This window comes from Musa acuminata, chromosome BXJ3-11 (genome assembly GCF_036884655.1).
Source record: "Musa acuminata AAA Group cultivar baxijiao chromosome BXJ3-11, Cavendish_Baxijiao_AAA, whole genome shotgun sequence".
Classification (NCBI taxonomy): Eukaryota; Viridiplantae; Streptophyta; class Magnoliopsida; order Zingiberales; family Musaceae; genus Musa; species Musa acuminata.
In genome coordinates, this window is record NC_088359.1 from 32,207,209 (window position 1) to 32,231,624 (window position 24,416).

The window sequence follows — 24,416 nt, forward strand, 5'->3', positions numbered from 1 at the left end:
CTCGTGGACGTGCCGGAGTGGTTATCGGGCATGACTAGAAATCATGTGGGCTTTGCCCGCGCAGGTTCGAATCCTGCCGTCCACGCTAATGTTGTTTTTTTAATTATTTTATTTTTATCCTAATTATTTATATATATATATATATATCTCTCTCTCTCTCTCTCTCTCTCTCAAGGTTACTACTTTTTATACTGGATTTCCCTGTACCCGCCTCACGAACCCATACTGACCAAAGGCGCAGTGGGGCCTAGCTAGGCTCAGCTACGCCCTCGGTGTGGAGTACACATGCCTGAATCCTGAATTGAAAACTCGAATGTGTAGCTAGAAAAAACTTTGACACGAACGATCGCGCGATGCTGTATCCTGCCGTCCACTACCAAATACGTGGACCCCACGTCTGCCGTCGCCCCACCGGAGAATCCTCTCGTCCTGCTGGGCGCTGTTTTCTAGTGGGACCCAGCAGCGGTCCCGCAGTCAGTTGTCCAATGGCTTGCTCGCGCATGTGTAAAACGAGTGCAACGCCCGAGTAAAATGTTGCTACTCGATTCGAGCAATCCTGGGAAACGACGGTTGCATCGATAACTGGACACGTCCAGTGACCCGCCAGTGTCCCACCGTGGGCCCAACCATCTCGTGCCACCTCACGGACGATGGCTTGAATCCCGGATCGGTCAAAGGTTGTGGATCGTATCTCTGCTTGCATCGCCCTCAAAGCCTCCCCTCGGATTCAAACCGGAGTGCAGGAAGAATCGCGCAGAGGCGCTCCGTCTCATCTCGAGATCTCTGTGATCCCTCCCACGAGATCCTTTCCCGGGTGAGCTTCCTCGATCCAATTTTATGGGACTCGATGCTGTATGGCTCCCGACCTCCTTTTTTTTTTTTATCGTACGAAGGAAAAGCCTTAGGTTCCGTGAGGATTTTGGGCGTTTTTGGATGGATCTTTTGTCTCCATTCCAGCTCTTCGTGGTTTTAGGTGGAGGCATGTTTGGCTACTGTTGAGCGTATATTCTTAGAGAACTCGGATCTCTTCGTCGTAACCGAGACACATATTGGAACCTTGTGAAATCATTATGTGGCCTTAGATCGTCATGTATCTGTTAGATAACTTGGAAGCTGTGATTCTACATCTGGAATAAGAGTCAAGCTGTATCTGGTGCTTCGCTATTTGGTCATTTGAAAATGGCATCGCAGGGGTCCGCTGGATGTATTAATCGCACACGATTGATGTTGAACCTTTCTTGGATTATCAAGAACTCTGCCTTGCATCTATATTTTTGCTTATTTATTTATTTTTCTGAAGATTTAGGTTTCAGGAGAGCAAGATCTTGATGTTAATCCCTTTGTGTTATAATGATTTTGAGAAGAGAAGGACGAAGGAAACTAGTTCTGAATGCCCTTCACCTGTTATCAGTTAATATGGTAAAAGAATTTCTTTGTTGAGGAGTTCACTGGTTCTTCAAAATTCAGTATAATATTTTGTAAGGAAAATAATGCATTTTGATAAGATCACTGCTTTTAATTTGGTTAGATTGGTGAAACCACAAGTTATTAACCTTATATTATCTGTTCATTATACCCAAGATTTTGTGGCATACCATATAAAATTGCTGAAATATGCCTTTTCTATTTATTCTCGAATAAATTTTCTAATCATATCTATATTTGTGTTGCTTGTAGACTTGTCAACATTGGCTCTAAAATAATGAAGCAAGTATGATATCTTGTTAATGGTTCAACATAATTGCAGTATTTCTTTCAGGAACGGAGGTCAGTAGTTCCAGAATGTCTCTTCCATTGAGAGATTTCTATATCCCAGATTACATACTGGTACCGGACTCAGAAAAAGAAGATGTCTCAGAAGAGCCCACTTGCCCTGTGATTGTTTTTGTCAATTCGAGAAGTGGTGGCCAGCTTGGAGGTGATCTAATTAAAACATACCGTGAGCTTCTCAATAGAGTTCAGGTACTTCAATTGCTTAGAGTAGTTAGTTGCAATAAAAAGTCATCTATTTAAAGAACTATAATCATTACAAGTTTTGGATATCGATTTGGGCAATTAATTCTTCTTCAGGTTTTTGATCTGGGAGAGGAGGTTCCTGAAAAGGTGCTTCAAAGACTTTATGCTAACTTTGAAAAGCTCAAGGCTGAGGGTGATAAACTTGCTGAGCATATTGAGAGGACATTGAGAGTAATAGTGAGTGAAACACTTCAAAAGAACACTGATATCAAATACCTCCATTTACTTGGTTTTTACTTTTTTTTCTTTAGAGTTTTCAACTCGTTATTCAAACCCCCCTGTTTTTGTCCATTTTTTGACATACAAGTTGTATGTTAGGTTGCAGGTGGTGATGGTACAGCTGGTTGGCTTCTTGGTGTGGTTTGTGATCTTAAACTTGCTCAGCCACCTCCAATTGCTACCGTGCCTTTGGGAACAGGAAACAACCTTCCCTTTTCATTTGGTTGGGTACGTCAAGTGCTAAGACTATTTCCCATTTCTAATCCATTTTACAAAATCCCCATGCACATGGAGATTGGCAGCTATGGGATTTTATAACAGGTTTTGTCCTTCTTGTCTTCTTGCCCCTTGAATGCGAGTGACTAGCATTTAAATTTCTGTCCATGCTTCTATCTGGATGGCGCATCTTTCAGTAACATGATTGTACACATCATTTCTGCATTGTTAGATTGTTGCCAAAGATATTGCCAGAAAAATAGTTGCGACATGACACCATGTTTCAGACTACAAATACATATTTAATTTTGTGAAGATCTACACTGCAAGCATTTATTTATGTCATTTTGTTTCAGTATTTCTAATCGACTGCAAAATCATCTGGTATACCTCATTTGAGATATTTTATCCAATGGATTTTAATTGATTTAGATGATAATAGTGTCATAATTCCATTAATTTAACTGCATTGCAGGGGAAGAAGAATCCTGGTACTGATCATCAGTCAGTGAAGTTTTTCCTTGATGAAGTGAAGAAAGCAAAAGAGATGAAAATTGATAGGTATTGTAGTGTCAATAGTTTTAGTTTAGTAAGGCATTGTTTTGTTACGTCTACTGAGACCTGAATCCTTAAGTTCTACCTAAGAGTTGCCTCTGATATTTTCCCCTATTTTGTACATATATATTTTCTAAGTTTCTCCTTCCATATATAAGTATTATTTAACCATAGCACTAGATACTTGCAACACTACTACCTCAAACCTTCAACCACATAACTGTGCATACAATGTGCCAACCAATAGGATATGTCTATGGTCTATTTGACAAATTTGAGTTGATCATTTATCATTACAGTATATATAGCTTCAAGTAACAGAAGTGGACTATTTGGCCTAGGATACATGTCGCAGATCCATCTTTTAATGTTTTGCATTCTCATGAAATTGAAACATAAGTAGCATGCATAATGTTTTAAGTTATCTTTGTCCTTTTTCACGTGCATGTATTTCTGTATCTCTTTCAACACTGGACTCTTGAATACACTTACAAATTTAGCTCATTTTTCAAACAATAATGATGACTATTGGATTACTTGGCATGGAAGATACCGGTGTGGTCATCTGAACTTCCATAGCCAATGAAACTGAGAATCAGATGCATGTCAATTAGTTTATCATTCATGCATTGGTCTGATTACAAATAAATATATATCATAGCTATCAGTGAAATAACATGATCAGCAGGGTGTTGAGGTTTGGAATAAAATGTGCTCGGTCATTAACATGTTTACTTAAGGCAATCAGAGTCTATCAAGAGAGCCGATGATTGCCTGTCAAGGATCTCAGACTCAATTAATGATTGGTTTCTAAGTTACACAATAAACCTAATTGGTTACTTGCAATCATCAAGATCAGTAGTTCAAGTCACACTCAAAGGTTGAGCACTTTCCCATTGATATAGTAACAATAGTATCCGTAGTCATAGCCCAAACTCTAAGCCATTATCATTTGATGTCCTTTAGAAATCTTTGGACACAAATTTTTCCGACCTCTTACTTTCATTGTTGTGAATCCTAGAATTGATTCTCACCAATTCTTGTGTGTATATGCGTGCAACATGGGTTTTGAATTATACAAATGGAAATGTTTCTTTAGCTAACATTTAATGCTACTATTGGTAGCATGTGATATTTAGTATTTAACCTGTGTGATGCTGAACATACTAATGTTTGATCATTTGTATTAGAGATATGTGATAGTGATTATTCTTGGTAAAGACTTGTGGCCACCTATATGGTTATGGCTCATGACCTTAAATTAAGCATTGATCTATTCTAGTGTCATTGTTATATTGATGTTTTGCTTGCTCGGTGCACTCATTTTGTGTTGGACTTATTTTATAGTGATTATGCTCTAAGGAAACTGAAGGACTGCATATATGGTTTTTGCTATGATTTAATAATTTAAGTATTGGGTTAGTTTTGAGTTGCTGACATGTGCCAATCAGCATGACAGTTGTTGCACATATTTACCTGTGCCCGTTTTCTAAAAGTTGAAAACTGAATTGTCTCAGTCTAGGATGAAGCATACGCCCCAGTAGATTTCCAACTTACAACTTATAGCCTTTTGTTTTACATCAATTTTCAGAAGAATAGTTTCATCATAGCCTGCTATGAGAAATTTGCAAATTCGACTTTGATATCCAGTCCACAACTTAAAATATGTATTTCAAGAAATGTCAAGCATAGATCTTTTCTTACTACAGTATTTCCTTTCAACTAGTATGTAGAACTTAAGGATGTAGATCTCTTTCCTCAGTTTTATCACTAATTGAACTGGTTTACTTGAATGTCATTGACCTCCAGTTGGTGAATAAAATAAATGTAGTTATCCTTTTCTTTCCTCGTTCCCTTAGTGATGGTATGTGAGCATGCTTATCATACGTATTCTTTTGACATCGATCTAACTTGTATCATGGACAGTGGCATGGGCTTAACATGGCATGGCATGGCATCTAGTGCAGATAATTGATAACTCCATCATGGTCAATGGGTGACAGCATCGATACCATGTGCAATCCATGTTCTTATACATATTTGCAATGACATTCTAGTATGTTAGGCATGCAAATGCATGGTTCATGGAAAGCTAGAGTTATAGGATAGTTGTTCTTGTTATAGATGTTAAATCCCATTATTTTGTTGCAATTTCCATCCCTTCATTTTATCAGTTATGATTTGGATATACCTAGTGATGATCTTTGCAAATTCTGGAGGTGTATTTCTTCATGCTTGTAAACATTTGGACTTTGGAGTGGATATTGTTTTTTGAATTATTGCTTCTATGTTCTACTTTAGCTGGCATATTGTCATGAGGATGAGGACTCCCAAGGAAGGTACCTGTGATCCAATTGCTCCACTCGAGTTACCTCATTCTCTACATGCATTTCAACGTGTATCAAGTTTAGACTCACTTAATGTGGTAAGGCAATAATTTTTGGTTGAAAAGTACTTTAAAGTGTTCAGACACCGAGTGTAGTTTGTTTCCCTTTACTCTTTCGAACTTTCTGTATTTTTTACATTGTTTATCACATAAATAAGTTTTATCTTTTACCAAAAATTGACCACATTTCTTATTATAATGTAAATTTAGATAATGGGTTGTTGATTATTTTATCTCAGGAAGGTTATCACACATTTCGTGGTGGTTTCTGGAACTACTTCAGTATGGGTAAGAACTTACCTATGCAAATTCTGCTACTTATAAGTTTTAGGAACTTCATGGACATGGTAGTTGAGAAATTGGTTGATCCATTCAAGTTATGGAGTAACAATTGTCCAACTGTTGTTTGTCTCAGATAGTGTTCTAGATGTGAATGCAATTGTTCTACCTTCTATATGTTGTTATGATTCTCACTTGGGTCAGGACTGTATTGCTATTTGATTTCTTTCTGATCACTCTGTCTTTGTTGTTCTGTTCACCTATATACATACCTTATAATTCAAATCAGAAGACTGCTGTCCAACTGAAATCATGATTCTTTTTATTCACAAAAGAAGACTAATTTATTTTTGAGTTTTTTTTTCTCACACGACCTTTTAAGTAGAAATAGTCTTCTTGACCATTGAGAATTTTCTAGTACACCATGTGACAAAAGGGATGCTGTATTATTTTATTGCAATTTATTATTTTCTTGATAAACTATAAGTTGATATTTGATCTTATCTGAACATAAAGATTACATTGATGCACATACTGACAAAAGTTATATCATATTAATTTTTAGGAATGGATGCCCAAATATCATATGCGTTTCATTCCGAGCGGAAGCTGCATCCAGAAAAGTTCAAGAACCAGATAATCAATCAGGTTTCATTTTCCTGTTACAGTAACATTACAGTCTTCTATCCTTATTACATGCTTGTTCCAAATTGTAAAGATCAAGAGATCATAGATAATACTTGCAGTTTTCTTCATTAGTATTATCATGTGTGCAAATCATAGTTTCCATCCAAACTATATGAATGCTCATTACAAGAACATTGCCATTTATGATCCATGTGCATATATCCCCATTTCATGCATTCTTCATTCATTATCTCTTTGAGATTCATAGATCTAGAGGGGAAAAAACAAGAGAAGATATGGTTCTACCATTAGACTTAAAAGTACCATTTGACAAATCTGCTACATGGCCTTAATGGTGAGCCAAACTCAATCCCTAAATATAGATAATTGGGAAAGAAACAGGTCAATGCTACAACATGATGGTTATGTCTCCATCGGGATGCACCACAGTATATAATCTTATGCGTTTTATGACTTCTTAATTTAATCTTCTATAGCTTTGATGTTTTAGTTGCTTATGTACCTTATCCCATGTAAATCTCTTCCACTATAACTAATGTTTTTTGCGCTTATATTTGCTCTCAGACTACCTATGCTAGACTTGGGGCTACGCAAGGGTGGTTTCTTGCTTCTCTTTTTCATCCTTCTTCAAGGTAATGTCTGAGTCAATGGTCTATACAGTTTGGATAACTGAAATATAATCTTCATTCAATGTTCTGTTACCTTAGTTTATGCAAGTTAGCAACACTCATGGTTGCAAATCAGTAATTTAAATTTTGTTAAGCAATTATCTTAAGGATTTGACCAGCATGAAAGGGAAAGGGCAATAGTAGCCAATGTTATCACATCAATCAGGAAAAGGAGATTAACAAACTAATAATTAGTATATCACAGATAATATTTTTTCATCCCATTAACCTGGTAATGAAGTTCAATGTAACATTAAATTCTTAACACTCTGGTATAGCTTCTTTTAAGAAGATCCTACTAGAACTTAACTGATCTCAAATAGAGAGTGAAAGGCTTGTGTAAGTGTTATGTTGTTGATGAGGACATATCAAATTTCAGTCACATAACATGCAACGTCATATACATAAGATGAAAATGGATTCTGTTCCATGGTAGATGATGTGCCTTATCGACAAGAAGCCGTAGTGATTCTTAAAAGATCGGTCAAGCAAGATAGTGAGAATATTTAGAGGGCTGATGATAATTCATTCCATTGTCCCACGAGAAATCCTGGGTGCTCTTCATGAGAACTGCTTGCCAAAATTTCTCAGTTAACTAATACTGTGGAATTTCAATGGAAGAAATTAAATTTGTGATGGGTAGTACGTGAACTTGCCATGAAAATCTTCAATAAGTATCTGTGGTGATAGAGTCAAAGAGGACAAACAAATCACCCACCATGATGTTTGAGAAATGATGATTCTTGTGTTGATCCACATGTTTGACATCAATTTAAACCTTCCTAAAATAATTTATTATTTTTAAAACAATTCCCTGTGATAATTCTATAGTGCTATAATGCAGGAATATAGCACAGCTTGCAAATGTGAAGATCATGAAAAGACCAGGCCACTGGGAAAATCTCCATATTCCTCACAGGTAAATATGGTTTAAGTATCTCCGGTTCCAATTGGCAGATGAAATTACTCTCTTCCTCGCATATATTAAAATTTATGGGAGGATTTTTTTGTAATATTCATATGGTTGTCCTTTTAATCAAGTTCAATTTATAACTAGAGTTGATTGTTTAAAGAATGGTTTTATTACCATATGTTGTGGTTCATGAGATTTTTGGAGAGAAAAAAAGATCTCTTTGGTGAATATTGCTGATTTTTTGAAGCTTTGGAAATTGACTGAACATCTTTAGCTTTTTCTTGATTGAAGTTCTGTTGTTTTCGCATAAGATAATTTACAAATTAAGATCAAATAGAAGACCATAATTTTTAATTTATCCTTTTGAATGTATACCTGTACATCTTATTTCAATTATTATTTTTAGATTTAGATTGTCTACCAGTGATATCAAAATATAGAGGCCGTCATCTCATCAACCGCTTGTCGTTTACAGTATTAGATCAATTGTTTGTCTCAACTTACCTAGCTTTTCTGGGGGACTTAATCCATGGGGGACTCCAAATCAGAAGAAAGCAACAGAAGTAAGCTGCTCTGTCATATTTTATGTCTCTCTTTCACAGTTAAACCATTATAAAATATGCATAAGATTCCTTCTATTCATGGGAAAAACTAACCAAGATTCTGATGTCTTGTAGAGGGATCTTACTCGACCATATGTTGATGATGGGCTTCTTGAGGTTGTGGGTTTCCGGGATGCATGGCATGGCCTCGTCTTGCTTGCTCCGAACGGGCATGGTACCCGTCTTGCACAGGTAGACTAGCCTATCTATCTTACATCTGCAAGTTGCCAGTTGATTTCCTCTCATTTAATATTTCATGGACATCTGGGCAACTTCACCATCATTATATGTTGGGATAAGTACCCAAAGTCATGTTGCTAAGCTCCAATCTTGCATAGATTAATATGGTCATAGATAACCTGAATGCTAATATTTTCATGTTCCAGGCACACAGAATTCGCTTTGAGTTCCACAAGGGTGCAGCGGATCATACATTCATGAGAATTGATGGGGAGCCATGGAAGCAGCCTTTACCTGTGGATGATGACACAGTTGTGGTTGAAATCTCTCATCTCGGGCAGGTCAACATGCTAGCAACCAGAGACTGCATTTCCAAAAGTATCAATGACCCTTCGACACCTTCAGCAGCGAGCCATCATGGGGATGAGGATAGTGGGGATTCTGAGGATGAGTGGGAAGGAGGGAGGAAAAAGTTTGGTGCAGCAGAGACATTCAAGCTTCCGGAGGACATAGATATTGCTCATCTTAGTTAAGATTTATCTGTGCCCGCTGCTTTGCAATCAAGGTCTCCAACACCGGTGCCATATTAGTTTCAGTATCCTGTTAAGCTTAGTATTTGGTGATATTCCGAGCTATATTATTTGGTGTCACTAAATAAATAAATAAATAATAATAATAAATAATGTGTACCGGTACTGAATTATATGTTTCGGTATCAGCCCTACCGATATGTAAAACCTTGTTCGTAATATTTGAGCCATATGTGTAAATTGGACCAATCTTTGTTGGTGAATTGGTTGATTTATTTTAATGAGCTTATACATGGAAAAGGTTGTCGATGGGAACTGATAGGTTTGACCTTGATAAATCACTGAAATGATGGTACTTGATCTTATGAGTGATATGCATGAGTTGCTTGAGATCTCATCTACTGGCTCATAAATCCAAATATTGATTGCGGTTGTACCTTTGGGAGTTCCTAATTTTTTTTCTGAGATCCTACGCATTGTTGGCCTTTCTTCATCATCTCAACTCCTCCTGATACATTTCTTCATCCGCTTTTATTTGGATTAAAAATTGCTTGCTTAATAATTCTATTTTTATTATAATATATTTTGTTCGTCCGATTAGAATACGAATCGAGCTCTTGTTTTACACTTGTCTTAGCTTGGTATTGGGAACTGTCATATCCATCCGTGATATTGTATCTGACAAAGTCTGTCCTTGTTTAAGTTAATCTTGATAGTAAGGTATCGACAACTGAATGTCACGCTTTTATGTGCCTCGAAGACGTGCCATAATGTTGCAACAAGTGTTTTCCTTGTATGTATTTGATGTAATCGTATTGTATTGAATCGGGTTAATGGTGTCGAACTATTGATCACGTCGATATGTTCATCGCATGAGAATGAGGTATCGAACATATTATTTTTTCCATACTCGTTCTTTATAATTTGAAATATTGCTTGATAGTGAACTGGATCATGTTTACATATCTATTTCATGAATTATCACAATATTATGATCAACTTTTGTCCGTACATAGTTGGAATTGATTGTGATAGGGAATAAGGTGACATCAACTTTGACTTGCTGACCCAGCCAATTACCCGCTGCCACCTAAGTAGTGACGAGGACGTAGGAGCCCATGTGCCTCCCCCCTCACCCTCACCACCTGCCAATCTCAATTTCAGGAAATAAGGTGATAGGGAATAAGATGATCAACTTTTGTTTGTATGTAGTCAGAATTGATTGTGATAGGGAATAAGGTGATGTTCGCTTTGACTTGCCGACCCACTCAGCTACCCGCTACCACGTAAGTAGTGACGAGGACAGAGGAGCTCATGTGCCTCCCCCTCCCTTTGGCAAGCGGTAGGGAAGGAACTTTTCATCCCCTGCCAACTGCGATTTCGAGAAAGATCGCATGGTCGTCGATCATGATGAGCATTAACCCTTCACGACGGAGCCCATCTCCCCCTTTTCCGATTGCATGCCCGTAGGGAGCGTCGATTGCATGCCCGTAGGGAGCATCGACGGAGCCCATCTCCCCCTTTTCTCATTTTCCCGATCGCTCAGCACAAGCAATCATTATATATTTATCCGGTAGGCTCCGGCCCAAACGAACGATGCCACTGTGGTCATCCTTCACTAACGACATGACATGGTAAAATGTATCAATCAACCGTCGACATAAATGAGCCCTTAAATGATGATGAATTGAGGAGAGAAGCTATTAGCCTCTCGGCATCGATCACCCAGGAATAAAAACCGACCCTCAAAATCTAAAAGGGGAATGAGAAATTTCTAGAGAAATTTCTATTATTCCTATTCCACCATTGATTTTACTATCGGAGGAGTCGAGTCGAGAACTCCCCCAATGCTGACCATATGTGTAGGAACCTCGGTGAAACCAAGGTGCTCCTCGGTTCAACTCCAGAATCTCAAGGAAGTCCAACCACCTTGACTAAGCGTGGAATCCACCTTGAGCGAATAAGTAGCACATCGGGATCGTGTCGACTAGTTTTTTCCACTACAACCAACATCTAAGAGCACTATATGGACTTCCAAGATGAGCTTGCGCTGGACGGGACCTAAACAGTGCCAATTATGCAAAACTTGAATGCACACATCTTTAAGTACTTACATATTTGTATAATATGTCTATGTACCTAATTATCTTCAAGAAACATGCCCTAAGCATATATTGGTACATTTTGTGCATTGAAATTCGACACGTCATAATTATTTGATCGACGTTGATATGACTATCTATTCAATCAAAATTAATAAACATGTGATCTTATTGGTATTACCTTGATGTCATCAGTAAGAGATCATCGAGACGATTTGATCTTATCTCGAAGGCTTAAAGTTGTCCGGGTGATTCTTGTGGCGATCTAGTGAGGGGATTGCTATAGGGAACGAGATGGTCTTCGTGCGTCTAGTGTGGATTCCAATCTCCTTAGAGATCTCATACAAAGGTTGATGTCGGGGGGGGGGGATATCTGGACCCGATCCCTCCGATAATCAAGTTAACTAGTCGTGAATTAATGGAAACAAGAGGGTTCAGAGTGTGGGGGTCCAGTCCCTATGAAGGTATCAGGAATAGATTCTTATACATGAGCAACCAGGGTCTGCCCATCCCCATCCAAACGTCCTTTTTCTATTGTTTATTTATGTGGACGATTGGTCTGTACGACCCATTGTGGCTTGTCGTCCGTTAAGGTTGACAAAAAGGGGAGCCACTTATCAGCCCTAGCAGTTGACGTAATCGGTCCGAGTAGCTCCTTACGGCCTGTTGTCCACAGGAGCCAACCAAAGAGGGGAGTTGGTTTGTTCGATCGCTCAGGGCCCATTGCCCCTAGCGACTATCCATCGTGAATGACCTGGCCCTTCGCATCAACTCCTTCGTGGCGTCCAACAAGCAGACTTCGATCCACGTCAGAATCCCATCACTTATTTCATGCTCACATAATCGTTTTTAACATTAACCACTATCTCAACTCAACAATCGCTCCAACACGATAAAAAAAAAAAAAAAAAAAAAGAATCCCTAGATGCATACTTGAAATTGGCTGAGAAGTTTGAACTCCCACCACGAATTTCAGAACCGCTCGACTCATTCATCAATTCAAGGGATTTTACCGAAAAATGGCATCAGAGTGATGAAGTAAGGTGCAGGGAACACAGCTTCAGCGTCTGTAGATGAAGTCGCAACCAAGATATCACGTCGGATGATGTTTTGGGAACACGAAGCACGATAATATATGATAGAGCTGAGCCTCGAAGCAGATATCATCGTTACTTGCGTCAGTTGCCCGAGTGTCGCAGCAGAGTCGAAAGAAAGCTCACCAAATGCTGAAAGCAGATATCATCGTTACTTGCGTCAGTTGCCCGAGTGTCGCAGCAGAGTCGAAAGAAAGCTCACCAAATGCTGAAAGCAGATATCATCGTTACTTGCGTCAGTTGCCCGAGTGCGACTCCGTCGGTGCCGCAGCAGAGTTGAAAGAAAGCTCACCAAATGCTGAACTACGAGAACTGAAATAAAATATATCCGATAGATGAGTGTTGGAAACGTAACTAACACATATAAAAAGGTTAACTAATAATGTCAACAAAGTCGTGCCACCAAATAAAAAATATATATATAGCAGATGCTCAACAAAATATTCACCTCTTTATTCCCTACCCAATACATCTAATCGTAGGACCTCTTGTAGGCATATGCATGACAGTAACCAGAGTTCATTCATTCATTCATTCATTCATTCATTCATTCCACACAAGAGTTACTTGTGTACAGAGAAAACAAGACCCGACTATTCTTTCAAGCCATTCATTCATACATGAGACACACACATAAAAGATAGCATTGATCATTTCATTTCTATTTGGAGGTATATATCTCACATCACTTCAAGGAATCAGATTTGGCACCTGACTTCTTCTACACCCTGTGAAATCCTTAACCTTTTTTTTCAGGGAAAACACCACACTGATGTACAATTTTTTTGTTTTTTTTGAGTGGGTGTTTTGTATCCTTCTTTGACCATGTCACTGGGAAAACAGAAATTCCACTTCAAAGAAAAAAAGAATGCAAGGGGGTTGAATGAAGCTCCAGCTGAAGTTTTTGTCCCAAGCAACCATAGGTGTAGGCTACTGTTCCAACCCATGCAAGGGCATCTAGAAACAATGAATCACACACAAAAAGTTGATGCCAATCACCAAGAAAGTTTATGCTAATCACTCGATTAACAAAAGCATGACCAATCAACACAAAAGTTGATGCCAATCACTCAGTTAACTGTAGCAATTCATGCAAGAGGTAACCACTGTAGGAACCAAGAAAACTTGTAGTGATCGCAAATATCAGCAAAAAAGCCAACCAATAAATTTGGATGAAACAGTGTCGAACTATTTAGAAGCATTAGAAAACAAAATATTCCAAGATAAAGGTAGTCTAGAGGCATCTTGTTTGATAAACATCTTAATTTTTGTGAGACCAATCTCACCTTCCATTCAAGCATAAGTGATTCAGCCTTCCTTCTTTCCCTGTACACCAAAAGTAGCACAGCAGCAGCATTGCCATGGCGTGCCTCAAAAAAAAAAAAAAAAGGGCAGCCGACACTCTCCAAACACTCCAAGAGTCAATTACATCGATTCCAGAGCTGTTTTTTTGTCTTTTACAATCCAAGGGATAGAGAATAAGACCACTCTCTATACCTTTAATGCATATTTATTACACAACATTCTACTCAAGTATGATAAACCATTAAAGAAGAAGAAATACATTCTGGCACCACATAGACGACAAGTTGCAAGGTAAGGCACCACGCTTTGGATTTACAAACTCATTTTAGATTAATCACACCAAAGAACACAAAGAAACCAGAGAGAGATGGTTTAGGTGGCCTATACAGAGTATCTTGACTCGGTGGTAATGTTGATCAAGAAGCACTGGTACCAAGCTTTTCAAGATTATAAGTGCAGAGAGGAGTAAAATTTTATGTACAACTTGCTTTATAACCAAATGATAATCAGGAATAGGATGAGAGTTATGAAACCATGATTTCATGTCATATACATATATCTAGGCAGTTGAAAGAATATTCCTTTACACATAATACAACAGTGACCAAATTTGGATTCAGTGATTTGCTTTTCTAAGTTGTACAAGATTATGACAACAAGTAGTAACGAAATAGACCTGCTTCAAGGGGAAATGATGAAGTAAAACCTCTGCAATGAAGCAAATATGTAACCTTCAGTGTGAGGGTTGACAGAATGATTGAAACCCAAAGAAGTACATTTGAAAACAAATGATAAGAAATACAAATTCCCGAAAAATGCTTCAAAGGCAATTGATGCAGAAAATAAATCTGAAGAAATAATTAAATAGAAGAAAGAAATTGGGGTACAAATAGAGAGTATAATTTTTGGATGTCCTCAAAGTGTTAAGAATTACATGCAGAACACTGTCTTCTAAGAAAGTGAAAGAGACTTAGTTCATTTTCTAGTGTCAAAAGCCTTCTACAGAAGCATTCTTGGACTAATGTGGAAGTACAAAATAGTTGCCTCAACGGAAGAGAAAGTTAGTTCCAATGGATTCTTTAGCATTTAGAAAAGCAATTCCTTTAGTTGTTTGATCTGAATATAATTTAAGCTATTTTTAAATTCCATTTACTAGTTCTTTCATTTGTTCTTTTTGAAGGGCAACTGCACTGAGCAATATGATGCTTATTATGGCTTTGAATCTTTCTTTGTACAATGAGATTAGGAGAGATATGTTTCAGCTCCTTCAGGTTCAAGGCCTTGTCCTTTGATCTTTATCATGCTTAAGTTCAAAGATGTCACAGATTTACATTAGCATCCAAGATTATATCCAACAGCAGATTATACATTAGTGTTTTTTAATAGAAAATCATCTCTTTGATCAAACTTGCCTATTAGCAAAGTATTATATCAAGCTGGTTGAGAAATGATCTTTCATTTAACTACTGTAAAACTTTGGTCAGTGATGTATACAGAGAGACAGAAAATTGCAATAACAGTATTGTCATCCCCACTACGCCTCCAAGCTAACAGTCAGGGGTTGCAAAATCCAGTTCAAAATAGGGTCATAGTATAATTATATCTTGTAAAGACAATGGTCTAACAACAAGGATCGAGTTTGCAACAAGTATTGATTTACAGTTTGGGCAGAAAAGAAATCTTTGCCGCAATTTCATTATCATTAATTTCAGAACTATGACAATATATTGCTTGACTAAGTATAATCAGTGTATTTAGGATAAACTAACGACAGCAATTTCCATAACCAACCTATTATAACTCTCCTTGCGGTGAGTTAGACTTTAGAGTAGACTTCCCAGTGGGTAGGGCTGAACTTGTTATCATCATGCTCACTCAAAATTATCTGTGCACCAACTGATGCCCTCGTGAAGCTCAACAATTGCGACTGAAGAAAATGCAGGAAATCAGGACAGCCGTCCAATATATTTTTGTTGTGTTGCTCTCCCATGAGTTCCTTGGGAGAGATCATCACTAAAGACTCAAGAGAACCAGCCTTCCCCAGTAAAAATTTCACCAAGCATATCTCATTGCTGTGACCCTTGAAGCTATTGATCTTTATCATCTTAAGGTACTCAAAATCAACCTCTGGAGGCTCCTCCTCCGATACCACCAAATATTTCTCAATGAAAGGATCACCCATGTTGGTTGGAAGCTGCAAGAATTCATCATTGAATTAGGAATTGAAAAAGACAAGGAAAAAGAAGTCCATCACACTTACTACCACTCAATTCAACAACCAACCTCTATGAACAGTTTCTCCAATCTAGGGCATTGGCAAAGCCTAAAGAAGCCATAGATGTCCATTAGATTGTCATCAGTCATCATACCCATCAGCAGTTGCAACTCTCTCAAGTTTCTAAAGTTCCTGAATTCCCCGATTGCTTTCACACCTTCAGCCACAATGTACTAGGAAAAAAGAGGAAGGTGGCAGAGGTTCCAATATGCCATCAAGAATCACACTAGTGACGTGAAATATATCCCAAATTACGAAAGAAAACCCACAATTCTCTGTTACCTGAAGCGAAAGATTGCAAAGGGTCAAGACCTTGACGTTGGAGAGTTCGCCGAGTGCCTTCACCCAATTGCTCCGAGGTAGGCTTGACACAGGGCTGCCTGAGCTGATGTACACGTCCTCTAGTCTGCTGGGGCTATCGAACGAGTAGGTTGTGAGGTAATTTCCACTGAATCGGAAGCGTCGGAGGCCGGCAGACGAGATCGTGACCTCCAAGGCCCTCACACAGCCGACGATGGTGAGGCTGGTGAGACGGCTGCTGGCGGCCGTGATCATGATCCGCCGGAGCTTGCGGCAGAGACAGAGATCGAGCGACCGAAGGAAGGGACAAGCGGCGATGATCCTCCTCAGAGCGGCGTCGGTGACATGCGCCGCTTGGAGACTGAGGACCTCCAGGGAGGAGAGCCGCTTGATGTTGGCGCTGGGACTCGAGAGGTGGAGCCCAGAGATCGTTAGCCGGGCGAGACTGGAACACTCAGAGATAGAGAAAAAGAAGGCGGAGGAGACGGCAGCGCGATCGTTCCTTCTGGCGCGCCGCCCGGGGCGGGCGGAAGTGGCGGCGAGGGAGAGGGGCGAGACGACGAGGCTGAGGTCCTCGACGCCGCAAGAGGCAGCGTACTCGAGCCAGCGCTTGATGTCGGCGTCGTAGCGGCGGCCCGGGGGGAGAGCGACGAAGAGGGCGTCGATCCGGCGGCCGAGGCCCCGCGCGGAGAGGCATCGGTCGACGCCCGCGACGAATTCATCGGAGGCGGAGTCCCCGAGGTCGGTGGGCGGGGAGAATTCGAGGGCGGCGGGGTGGGGCCAGCGGAGGCGCCAGAGGGCACGCCACCGGGAGGAGAGCGCGCCGGTGCGGATGGCGTACTTGAGGGGGAGGAGGGAGAGGATGTGGAGTCGGACGGTGTCGGGGAGCTCAGTGAGGCGATCGTCGCATCCCTTCTCACCGGCGTCGCGTCCGCCGTCGCCGGAGGACGATGAGGAGGAGGAGGAGGCCGAGGCCGAGGACGAGGAAGGAGGGGAGAGGGAGAGGTCGGCGGCCCACCGGGACTTCTTCTTCTGCCTCATGATGGCTTGGAGGAGACGGTAAAGCCTTTCTGTGCTTTCGCCTGCTCTATTTGCCTTTCCTCTTCCTCGCCTCCTTTTGGTCTTCTATTACGGACAGCTGCAGCAGCAGCAGCAGAAGAGAGGGCTCGTTTTAGCCATCAATTCATTTAACCGCACGGAAGCGGGAATAAAAGCCGAAAAGGAATTAGTAAGATTTAGAAAAGGTTTTACTTTTACGGCTTTACCGCACGCGCAGCCTGACACGGTTACAACCGGCCGAATCAGCCGTGGGAATCGTCACGGGTGTTGTGGTCGAACCCCATACCCCCTACCCACACCACACCAATCCGACCCGCCACTGACGCTGCACTCCTCGATGAGTCGTTGTTGATGACGTGCGACTCGTAAATTCCGCAAGAGAAAAATAATAATAATAATTATTATTATTATTATGGTTGATGTGGGGTGACATGAACGTGTCACGTGGATCCCATGTGACGAGCAACACATCAAATCAAATGATGAGGACGGTGACTTGGTTAGATGGAGAAAAATAGAGAGAGAGAGAGAGATATGCATGATTTTGTGGAATGGATTCGGACAAAATGTACAAAGCCTGGCTGTAGTCTTTGTTTCTTGTCGCATTGTCATGGTCTGTCTGCTGACCAATTTGGATTCGTTCATTCACATGCTGTTGATTTCAACGTATGTTGTTGAGATCGATTGCTCTCTCTCTCTCTTTGCATTGCTGGGTGTTTCTCTATTAAAATGCGATTTGTTCATTCACTGGTTGTTGATTTCGATGTATGCTGTTGAGATGGATTTTGCCTTCTCTTGCATGCTGGATTTCTCTCTACTAAAATGTGATGGATGGATGGATGGATGGTTGGGTTAATCTCGGCACATTATTAATGTTGATTGTTTATTTTTGTAGCAGCATTGGATTTGCTGGATCTTTGATGAACGCATATGTTTCATGTGAAAAAGACAATTTTGACATCTTGTTTTCCTTTTCCTTACCCCCCCCCCCCCAAAAAAAGTATTTCAAGATCGAGAATTAGATCTAAGAGAGAAAAAACTTGGATAGCATTCGTCCCCCATTCATGTTTTCATTTTTATTTTTTCCTTCATGATTGGTTCCTTGGGGAGCATTTTGATGGATTTGAAGTGTTGCCTTCTCATCTGTTCCTAACATATCTAATTGAAGAAAGAGGAATGGCCACATCAAACCCACCTTGAATTCGATCAATCTCTATGGCTGCCATATATCTCATCTCATTCATATCAATATTGATCTTGAACAAGAATACAAAACTTAGAATCCATCTACTGTTCACATTAGCATTTGTAAGAAAATACACTTTGCTCAACATCAGATCAACTCGACGGCTAAAATGAACAACTTCTCTTGTAATTGGCACGACACAGGCAACGTCTGCCACTCCATCAGATGCAGCACTTGAAACCGGTGTAGCACGTTAACTGGAAGCAATGTGCTCCTCTCCTGCCCACCTTCTTGGGCTTCACATCTGCAAAAACTCGCTTCGGGATTTAATGTTTCGATGCTCTTTGATGCCCACATGCTTAGATGCAAGAAGACGATACTCGTATGCTTGGTTCTCAGTGCATCACAAACAGCAAATTGACATAGCGATCGACATGTGCAAACCATCTTGGTGGTTTCTTATAAGATATATCAGATAAATGGCAAACAATGATGATGTTTAGTTAAGAAGTAAAATTAAGAAATCAGATATAACAGCAAACTAAGTCGACAAGCCATGCTACCTCCAGACTTAATAGTTTTCCTTTGTTTTTTTACATCTCTAGTCATCAGGATTTACCAGACTTGCATGATTGATTGCCTAGGGAACTGCTTAGATCTGCTTGATTCGTATCATCTTGAAAGATCACAACTTAATGCTAGAATATGATGTTCATTGAAAGCATACTAGCATAAAAGAAACGATGAAAATGATTTTTGCACAAACTATAAAGATTGACATGTTTGTTTATGCTTCAAATGGGGACATAGTAAGATAAAAATAGCATGCTTAATTTTCTTAATTATATTCAACTCATCTTCGAACATATAACCTACGCATAAACCGCATGCTTAATTTTCTTTTTTCTTATGTCCGTTGCTCTTTAAAACTGTAGCCAAGTACTACTATATTCTTCTCATGTGCGCCCTATGCAGGAAAAGAAAATGATAGCACACAAATTCTATGGGTTGGCTATCAGGATCTCGCAGAGCACCACCTTGATCTAGTTAAGACTAAAGCAAAAGAATTTGAATCATAATGAAGTTCTACTTATATCAAGATTCTTTTTTGGTTGCCCCACCATATACTACGTGGTCTCTCACCTGATTTTCCCAGCTTCCGAAGTGATGCCTTTGTATCGTGAAAACGAACCTTGTATTCCTTCTTCCAAGCTGCATAACGAACCTTCAACTTCTGAAGCTCTTCGATCGATTTTTTAACAGACCCCAACTGCCCAGATTTCACCTCACTAAGAACACGTGCATCCTCCTCAAATATCTGTTTCTGCTTCTCAAACTCCTTTGTTAATTGACCAACAGCATTATTTCTGCCATCCACATCCTTTGACAGTCCAGTTACAGAGTCATGATGCTTAGTTGGTGGTCGTGCATCAGCAGGCATATCAAATTTTCCAGGTTGTTTAACCATGTCATTAGCAGCAAGGCTCTTCTGTACTGCAGCTAGGCTCACCTGTTTGCGATTGCAAGTTAAATCAATTATGCATGAACAATCTATTTTGAATTCCAGGAGCATGTACAAAATACCGAAAATACAAATGTGCATTCAGCTGATGGATAAGATTTAATCAGGTATTACCACTTCGAGTTGTTCTTTTTTTCTCTTAACTATCCCTACCACCTCCCCCATCTTTGAAGAGGTAGAGAAAATCATGAGAACATTGTCGTAAAAAGTAAGTGCTGAATTTCCCAAGCCAGAAGGAAAAGAAACAACCACAAGAAACAAGGTGGTTCCCAAAAACTCACCAAAACTACAAATAAACAGTTCACAGTAAGACCACATACTGGTGCAGACTCTAAAATCTAAATGATGATCCAATATTTGAGTAATGTGTCAACCTAATTAGTTGGACGTAGAAAATATTAAGAAGCATCTTAAACTCTCTTAGAAAGAAAAGCAATATTCATTTAGTCATCACTTCAGAGCATAGAAATTCAGAATAATCAAGGGTATCAATATATTAGAGTGTGTTTTCCTTTTAGTAACTAAGTTAGTCAATCTCACCTTCAAAGACTCTATCTGTTTCTGATATAATTCCTCCATGGACTTCATCTTTTCCTCACACAGTGACCATTTGTCCTCAATCTGCTGAACTTGTTGCAACAGTTCAACATTCTCCTCCTCTTTCTGTCTCATTTCTGTCTTCATCTTAAGAACCTGCTTCTCGAGCTCTTCTGATCTGGAAGCATGCAACTTATCGTGGTCCATGTCTGAAGCCTGCATTCATGATCATGAAATTTGTGCAGAAGTACTCATATGGTAATATTGCTCTTAGGCAAAAGAAACTCTATAATGTGTTTTATAGCTCAGGGAAATTTTAAATATAATGAAATATCCTAGATCTATGTGTTAACAAAACAAATTTTTAATTGAGTAGCCTCATGATGAGAACCGATGACAGACAAATTGCACCAGTTTTTTAAGTAAAAAATTGCATATGTGGTTTAATACGTTCCCTAGATTTACAGAAAGAGATACCACATAACCAGTGGAGCAGTATTGTATTGATTTTCCATTCAACACCAAGAATCCATGTATGGTGCAACTCAACAATCAGATACATAAAGATAATTCACACATGCACTTCATTGCTTGCAGTTAAAGAAGACATTTCATTTTACACCAAGAATTAAGCACCTCACCAATATTTGTATATAATTTAAAATCATTTACCATCCACACCCTTCTATTCTGGCATAATTAATTTGAATTTTTGTTTCTATATATCATCATGTCATTTCTCTCCTTCTCCTCGCTCACTCTCTCTGCCATTCTCTCTTGAGTTCGAAACTTCGATAAATGTCTCAAGTTCATGTCCATGCAACACTGCATTGAAGCTGTGGATAACAATAAAAGTTGTAGCCACAGCATTAAACAAGTTCACATCACATTCATTTGTACTAGAGTTGAATAAGTTACTTGAAAATTTTCAGTGAATCACTGCTAATTCTGCACGTGAAATATTAAAAAGTAGTTTCAGTCGAATTAGTAAATATAAAACTAATTTGAGGCTTTCAAGGAATTGATGAATCCATTGCTAACCCCTCTTGTAAAAACAATAACATTGCAAAATGCATCAAACACATGTTGACGCTTGTAATCATATGTCAGATACTCCATTAATGTTCAATTTTTTCACTTGTTCAGAAAATATTGAAGGTTACTTAAGCATATTTACTAGATGACTTATTTACACAAATACTGATTTTTTTTTCTATGATGGACAAATTGGATATATACTTCAGTTATGTTTTATCTTGTGTCTCTTATAGTCATCAGATGATGGTCAATGAGATCAAAATAATACATCACCCTATTGCTTCTCTACAATTTGGAGCATAAATTTGTTAAAAGTAAATATCTTTCCAAACATCCTATAGCCAACCATAATCATGTCATAATTGTATCAATACTGATATTCAAGCTTCACAACCATATCCTTATTACTTTAAACAAGTAAAAAAGCAAACAAGTGCTGAGTTATCCTATTAAGCATGCTGAAGTTTATTAGGTCTGCATTAGTTCCTGTAGCTAAACGACTTTGATTACACAATGTCCAACTATTATAATTCTTAATTAACTTCAGCATTTGTCAAAATATTTTATAGTGATTATGCGTAAGACAAACAGACTTTTGCTGTTATGCAATAAACTTCAAAAAATTAAGATTCAGGCATATCGACTCGCTCCTTACCATTATGCTGAAAATTGAACATACTCTACACCAATAGCATCTAAAAATTACCACATTTTTTTTACTGATCCAAAAGAAGTTTATGCACTTCTGGAAACATCAACTTTGGAAAATGTAATTCTCATGGAGGGTAAAGTTTATCCTAAGCAACATTAGTTTCTTGTGTTTTTTTTTTCTTCCAAGCAAGAAATTGAATCAAACATCAAAATTAAATTACCTCCTCCGCCTCTACATAACCGCTGTGGTCACCGTTCTCATCTTCCGGATCTTCCAAGGATGCCTTCAAAGAAACAAAGATTTCAGGCACTTGTTCGTAGTACAGTAACTCTTCATCTTTAGTTTATCTCAGCTATCTCTTACCTTGATGCCAATACTGAATTCCCTCGACTCCGACCTCGCACCCTCTTCCATCACACCAGGATCTTTCGACGAAGATCCTGCCTCGTTCCTCCCAATGCTAAATTTCATAGGCAGGGATTTTTTCGCGGAAGGAAGGCGACGTCTCATCGTGGGTCGGGCCGGCAGTGCTGGAGGGACGTCCTTCGGTTTCTCTTCCCTCAGCTTGAGGGCATCCAGCATTTCCTCTAGCACGCTACGAGCAACGGTCGGAATCGCCGGGAAGGAGGACGCCATGATGATGCCAAAACTTCCAATCCCAAGCAGCAGAGAGAAACACAAAGCTCTTCCCGCAATCAGAGCACCAGTTTCTTCAAATCAAAGACCAGAGGTCCTCAAAAACACAGATCGAGAACAACCGGCGGCCTACAAATCCCACCACGGAGGCCCCTTACCAGCTCATAAAGCTCCCTCCTGTCCTTACCTCAAGGGAAAACTCGTCAAAATCGAAACTTGGGTGTCTTGTTTCGTAGAAAAGCCAACAAAACCCCACCAAGATTGCAAATTTTCATTATCCTAACCAAATTAAACGCGAAAAGAATCAAAATACTGACGAACCTTAGGGTTCTTGATCCTGCATACTTCACAAATTAAACAAAATGAAAAGAAAAAAAAAGGAGAGGATAAAAAAATAATTTCGGGAAGGATGAACACGACCACCACTTCCCGAAAGACAAACACAACAAACGAACGCGAGTTGCAGAAAGAAACAAGAAACGGCGAGATTGTCTTGGAATTAAACGGCGAAGAGCTCATCCTGATTCCGTTGCGCCACGAGGAATGAGGCGGCAACATCGGGAGGTGCTAATAATTATATGCATATGTCGTAATTATCCCTCTATATTTAAATATTGGCCGATGCATTCAATCCAACTTCCATCGGCTATTATTTTCTTAGGTCCGTTAAAACTCAAATTAACATTACTATTTTTTATCTATATTTTTGAAATTATATTTTTATCTATATTTTAAAAATTAATTAATTAAACGTGTTGATATATCGTTCCGAAAGGTCGAAAGTTTGAATAGATCAAACGTTAATATGGATTATAGTTGTTCAGACGTGATTCAGATCTAACTGCGACCTATTCCAAGTTAGTTACGGTTCGTCTGACCCATCGAGTAGTTCAAGGTTTAGCCTAGCTGATCCCGTGAAATTTTTTAAGATATTTTAGTGGCTCTTTTTCTAATACCAATCTGTTAATGTAGATTCTAGTTATCCAAACTAGGGAGATGGTTCGAATCCAATTAAGGTCCATTCTAAGTTTGTTCGTCTTAGTCTAGGTCATAGTTTGTGATACACAAATCTTTAAAGAACTAAATCGAGAGCATTCCTAACGAAACGAATACCTTTTCGACAATCAAGTTAGGTTAGGGTTTTCAATTGATCCAACTAATTAATTGGAGTTGATGATGAATTGTGCTTGAGAACATACTAAGAATCCCTTTATGACCCTAATGATAATTATGCTCGAGATCGTCGATGGTAAGAGAGAAACATCCAATGTTTCGAGTAGAAACATTGCATGATGATCGTCGTACTTAATATATACATTGGCTAACTGCAACCTTTCATCATAAAAATTTTAACTGACAAATTTAAATTTTTACATAATTATAGAGATCGATCCGAGCAACTAAATAAACTGATAAATCAAGAATCAATCCTTGATGTGTACGGTTCGCCGATTAGAATGTTTGAATTATAAAAAGATTAAAATACCCTCATGTTTTG

General features: G+C 39.1%; 3 protein-coding genes and 1 non-coding gene across 10 annotated transcripts; 2 read left to right on the top strand and 2 right to left on the bottom strand.

Moving 5' to 3' along the window:
• The first annotated feature begins 3 nt into the window (after positions 1–3).
• TRNAS-AGA (transfer RNA serine (anticodon AGA)) lies at positions 4–85 on the top strand. The gene has a single exon. It is a non-coding gene; the product is annotated as a tRNA-Ser (tRNA).
• A 563-nt stretch (positions 86–648) lies between these two features.
• On the top strand, positions 649–9,461 carry LOC135652773 (diacylglycerol kinase 1-like). Of its 2 annotated transcripts, none has more exons than XM_065174005.1 (13): positions 649–814; positions 1,748–1,962; positions 2,071–2,193; positions 2,335–2,463; positions 2,927–3,012; positions 5,308–5,431; positions 5,632–5,680; positions 6,237–6,319; positions 6,884–6,951; positions 7,832–7,906; positions 8,376–8,463; positions 8,578–8,694; positions 8,889–9,461. In XM_065174005.1, exons 2-13 carry the CDS (start codon positions 1,783–1,785, stop codon positions 9,213–9,215), a joined length of 1,449 nt encoding a protein of 482 aa, XP_065030077.1. In that variant the 5' UTR covers positions 649–814; positions 1,748–1,782; the 3' UTR covers positions 9,216–9,461. The 2 variants fall into 2 exon arrangements, with proteins under 2 accessions (XP_065030077.1, XP_065030078.1); XM_065174006.1 differs by having other exon boundaries at positions 1,760–1,962.
• Positions 9,462–12,121: 2,660 nt separating this feature from the next.
• LOC103972453 (F-box/LRR-repeat protein At3g03360) lies at positions 12,122–17,462 on the bottom strand. Of its 4 annotated transcripts, none has more exons than XR_010502405.1 (5): positions 16,271–17,462; positions 15,997–16,161; positions 15,505–15,907; positions 12,640–12,720; positions 12,122–12,540 (listed from the first exon to the last, which is right to left on the bottom strand). XR_010502405.1 is itself a non-coding variant. In XM_065175295.1 (4 exons), exons 1-3 carry the CDS (start codon positions 17,327–17,329, stop codon positions 15,530–15,532), a joined length of 1,602 nt encoding a protein of 533 aa, XP_065031367.1. In that variant the 5' UTR covers positions 17,330–17,462; the 3' UTR covers positions 12,122–12,720; positions 15,505–15,529. The 4 variants fall into 4 exon arrangements, 2 of the variants coding, with proteins under 2 accessions (XP_065031367.1, XP_009385073.2); XR_010502404.1 differs by having other exon boundaries at positions 12,611–12,720; XM_065175295.1 differs by having other exon boundaries at positions 12,122–12,720.
• Positions 17,463–18,548: 1,086 nt separating this feature from the next.
• On the bottom strand, positions 18,549–23,468 carry LOC103972454 (myosin-2-like). Of its 3 annotated transcripts, none has more exons than XM_018820336.2 (6): positions 23,240–23,468; positions 22,646–23,095; positions 22,503–22,565; positions 20,596–20,808; positions 19,677–20,043; positions 18,549–18,837 (listed from the first exon to the last, which is right to left on the bottom strand). In XM_018820336.2, exons 2-6 carry the CDS (start codon positions 22,916–22,918, stop codon positions 18,755–18,757), a joined length of 999 nt encoding a protein of 332 aa, XP_018675881.2. In that variant the 5' UTR covers positions 22,919–23,095; positions 23,240–23,468; the 3' UTR covers positions 18,549–18,754. The 3 variants fall into 3 exon arrangements, with proteins under 3 accessions (XP_018675881.2, XP_018675880.2, XP_009385074.2); XM_018820335.2 differs by having other exon boundaries at positions 22,646–22,992; positions 23,077–23,468; XM_009386799.3 differs by having other exon boundaries at positions 22,646–23,468.
• Between the last annotated feature and the right edge of the window lie 948 nt (positions 23,469–24,416).